This window comes from Cupressus sempervirens, chromosome 8 (genome assembly GCF_028749045.1).
Source record: "Cupressus sempervirens isolate cs-2001-9-10 chromosome 8, ASM2874904v1, whole genome shotgun sequence".
Taxonomy (NCBI): domain Eukaryota; kingdom Viridiplantae; phylum Streptophyta; class Pinopsida; order Cupressales; family Cupressaceae; genus Cupressus; species Cupressus sempervirens.
The window spans coordinates 72,820,733-72,824,305 of record NC_143125.1 but is presented as its reverse complement, the minus strand read 5'-3'; the positions used below and the strand labels follow the sequence as shown (position 1 = coordinate 72,824,305).

General features: G+C 36.9%; 1 protein-coding gene across 2 annotated transcripts; it reads left to right on the top strand.

Annotated features, from left to right (window-relative positions):
* The first annotated feature begins 935 nt into the window (after nucleotides 1-935).
* On the top strand, nucleotides 936-3,294 carry LOC149541686 (7-deoxyloganetin glucosyltransferase-like). Of its 2 annotated transcripts, none has more exons than XM_089796825.1 (3): nucleotides 936-1,523; nucleotides 2,031-2,596; nucleotides 2,853-3,294. In XM_089796825.1, the coding sequence occupies exons 1-3, from the start codon at nucleotides 1,013-1,015 to the stop codon at nucleotides 2,898-2,900; spliced, it is 1,125 nt and encodes a 374-aa protein (XP_089652951.1). In that variant the 5' UTR covers nucleotides 936-1,012; the 3' UTR covers nucleotides 2,901-3,294. The 2 variants fall into 2 exon arrangements, with proteins under 2 accessions (XP_089652951.1, XP_089652950.1); XM_089796824.1 differs by having other exon boundaries at nucleotides 942-1,523; nucleotides 2,831-3,294.
* The last annotated feature ends 279 nt before the right edge of the window (nucleotides 3,295-3,573 follow it).

The following is a 3,573-nucleotide window of genomic DNA, read 5'->3' as shown; positions in this document are numbered from 1 at the left end:
ATATTTCACACAAAGAACCATGTTTAATTGTTTTACAACAAATAATCTAATATATGGCATTATAGTATAAAATTGAGGTTTCTTATACATTTGTACAATTTTGTGTGAAAATAGTTGCATTTTACAAAGAGTTGTTGGTGTTTCTTCTTCATATAATAAAAGTTTAGATTTATACAACTTCACTTTTATAATTTATTTTCAACATAATGGGAATCATTAATAAGTAAGAGATATTTTCTATAGTAAGTAAAATTGTGATCTTGCTATCATGATTCAAGTGTGTAGTTTTTGAGTTAAACTCATTGACTCATGTTTTATGAGTGGTGGCTTTACAAGAACCCATCTCTTTTGACTAGAATGAATGGAACACTTAGCTCTCATTACATCTAGGTGATGCAACATAGGTGAAGCAGAGGGACTCCATGGGATACTCCAGCTCAAGTGTGCTTAACCACTGTGCTTCTTCGAAGGATAAGTGGACTTTATAATGAATGATTCATAATGCACAACAATTCTTGAAGGTTTTCCAAATGTTGTTGCAAACAAAGTGGACTTCACTTCGGAGAAAACTCACTACTTAAGCATGCTTTATCTGTAATAGTATTGGAATGAATGACCTCCCGATGCATGAACTCTGTGAATATCACCTAGATGTAATGAGTTCCAAGTGTTCCATTCATCCTACTCATAAAAGATAGGTTGTTATGAGTTTTATTCATGAAAGATGGGTTGTTATGAATTCTAATTATGAAAGATGGATTGTTATGAATTCTAATTATGAAAGGTAGGTTGTTATGAATTACTAGTATGACTATTGAATCATTACAAAACATCAATTATTGAGAGTTTAATAGAGACGTGTGAGGTTCACACTTCACATAGTCTACACTAATCTGTCGGTCGTCTCGTACCAATACTAATGCTCAACTATTGCCTTTAATTTATGGTGTACTCAACCATTGTATAGAAAAGAAGAGAGAGAGAGGGCTCTAAAGGGCATAGTTACGGACAAATGGTGGCTCCTTTGCACGCAGTAATCGTGTCGGGTCCTGCACAGGGCCATGTGAATCCAATGATGAACCTCGCAGAGCTGCTGGCCATCCGAGGATTCTTCATAACTTTTGTAACCACAGAATGGATGGATCAGCGGCTTTTGAAAGCATCTTCCAAAGATGCAGCTGCACGTGACCGTGAGATTCAAGAAAAGGGCTTCAGATTCCGATTTTTGAGTATCCCTGACGGCTTACCGCCTGATCATGGCCGAACTGCTGAGATGGGAGACCTTTTGGTTGCGCTGCAAAGACTGGGTCCTGCTTTACAAAGTCTGTTGACTGCAGCAGATGAATCTCAAGTTGTGCCAGCAATCACTTGCATTGTTTCGGATTGCTATTTATCCTGCACGGCAGAGGTAGCTAAAAATCTTGGGGTCCCGAGAGTTGTATTCTGGCATACTTGTACTGCATATTCCATTATTCACAAGAATGCTAACTTTCTTCTTTCTCTGGGTCATATCCCTGTCAAAGGTATTTTTCTTCTAGTTTTTGTCACTTTTCTTCTTCAAAGCTATCAGATTTCCACAATCCATGAATATTGTATTGATTTCTGGGAAAGATTGTGTAAGAATTTTTTCATCAACGTTTCGGATCATACTACATGATCCATCATCAGGATGCCAAAGAGTCATATTTTTGCTTTCATTAACTCTTTGGCATCCTAACGATGAATCATGTAGTATGATCCGAAACGTTGATGAAAAAATTCTTACACAATCTTTCCCAGAAATCAATACAACTTTTCCTCTTTTTCTGTGGTGTTTATTACCTCAGTTTGGATGTACATGCACCCCTGTTTCACATTATTTTGGCACCAAAAGAGCTATTATGGATGCCCTGTCTTGCTCTGTTTGTCTGTATCGTTTACTTGCTTTTTGTTTCTTGTGTTACTTGTTTCTGTGATATATACATTGAGCTTTGTTTCGTTTCTTTTGTTTCTCGCCTGATCTTCTAAAATGACGAAAAGTGTTATTGCAGAGGAGGACTTGAAATCAAAAGAGAAAATCATCACGTGCCTTCCCGGAAAAATCCCACCAATCAGGCCAACCGACATTGTCTCCTTCTTCCGCGAGAAATATATCTCTGAAATCACTTACGAGTGCTTTCTTCACGAATCTCGCTTCCAAAACATAGCGGATTACGTGCTGGTCAACACTTTTGAGGAGCTTGAAGGAGGTAAAGAACCTCAAATGGGTCTCAGCGTTAATGGCTGCCCTGCTCTGGCAATAGGCCCTGTCTTTCTTCCAAATTTCTTGGAAGGCAGGAAAGCCATGTACAGCATGTGGGAAGAGGATGAATCCTGCTTCCAATGGTTAGATGCTCAAGCAGAGCAATCAGTGTTATATGTTTCCTTTGGTAGCATTGCTGTAAAATCTGAAATGCAATTGCATGAACTGGCTCTTGGACTGGAAGATTGTGGGTACCCTTTCTTGTGGGTGCTGAGATCAGATATAGCACAAGGTAAGTCAGCAGAGTTACCAGAGGGTTTCATGGATCGAACCAAGGATCGGGCCCTCATAGTTAGTTGGACGAATCAGCTGAAGGTAAGGCAGTGTTACTTTTGGTACAAAGATATGTTACATGCTGGTCAATCTTAAACATAATGTATTAAGCAAAATAATAAAACTTTAAAAAGGTAAGTTGTAGTTTACAATCAAATTTTTGTATGTGATGTTTAAGTCATATGCTAATTAGCTTGCTAAATATCTATGGTATACACAAAATGCTACAAGATTTCAAAATTCATATCGAAAATAAGTCTTTTTTATTGATTGTAGGTGCTTTCTCACCCTTCTGTAGGGGGATTTCTTACACACAGTGGGTAGAACTCTACTCTTGAGGCAATAAGCATGGGAGTTCCTTTGATTGGATGGCCTTATTTTGGTGATCAATTTCTTCTTTGTCGATTTGCAAGAGACATATGGAACTTTGGCCTAGATTTCGAGGGTATCGATGTTGATGAATTCAAATTGGTAACAAAAGAGGTTGTAGAAAGCACTGTCAAAAATCTAATGGAAGGTTCTATTGGAAAGGAATTGCGAGAAAATATTGTGAAGTTGAAGGCAGCAACAAGGAAGGCAGTGATGGAAGGAGGAACTTCTCATACAAATTTGAACACTTTTGTAGAAGATATGCAAAACATAGCAAACTCAAATGTTTGAGTTTTTGAATTTTGTCTTGGAAACATAATCTTTTAACATTTTTTATTTTAAATATTGGGGAAACTGTTGAACATGACCAATGATAAGAGATTTCATCCCAAATTATTAATGCTAAGGCTTAAACATGTGAATACATTTGATCATCAAAAGCATTAAGTATATGTGATTTTAATGGTCTAATAGTGGCTTGCACCATGATGCTCACAACAAAAATACCACCACTTAATTGGAACACACTATGGGATGATAAGAGGGTTTATTTATTACGTTGAATGATATAAGACCTTTTGAAAGAGAATGAATGAAATGATACAATTTTTAATGAAAAAACACTATACATTTGTAAACACTCTTATGTT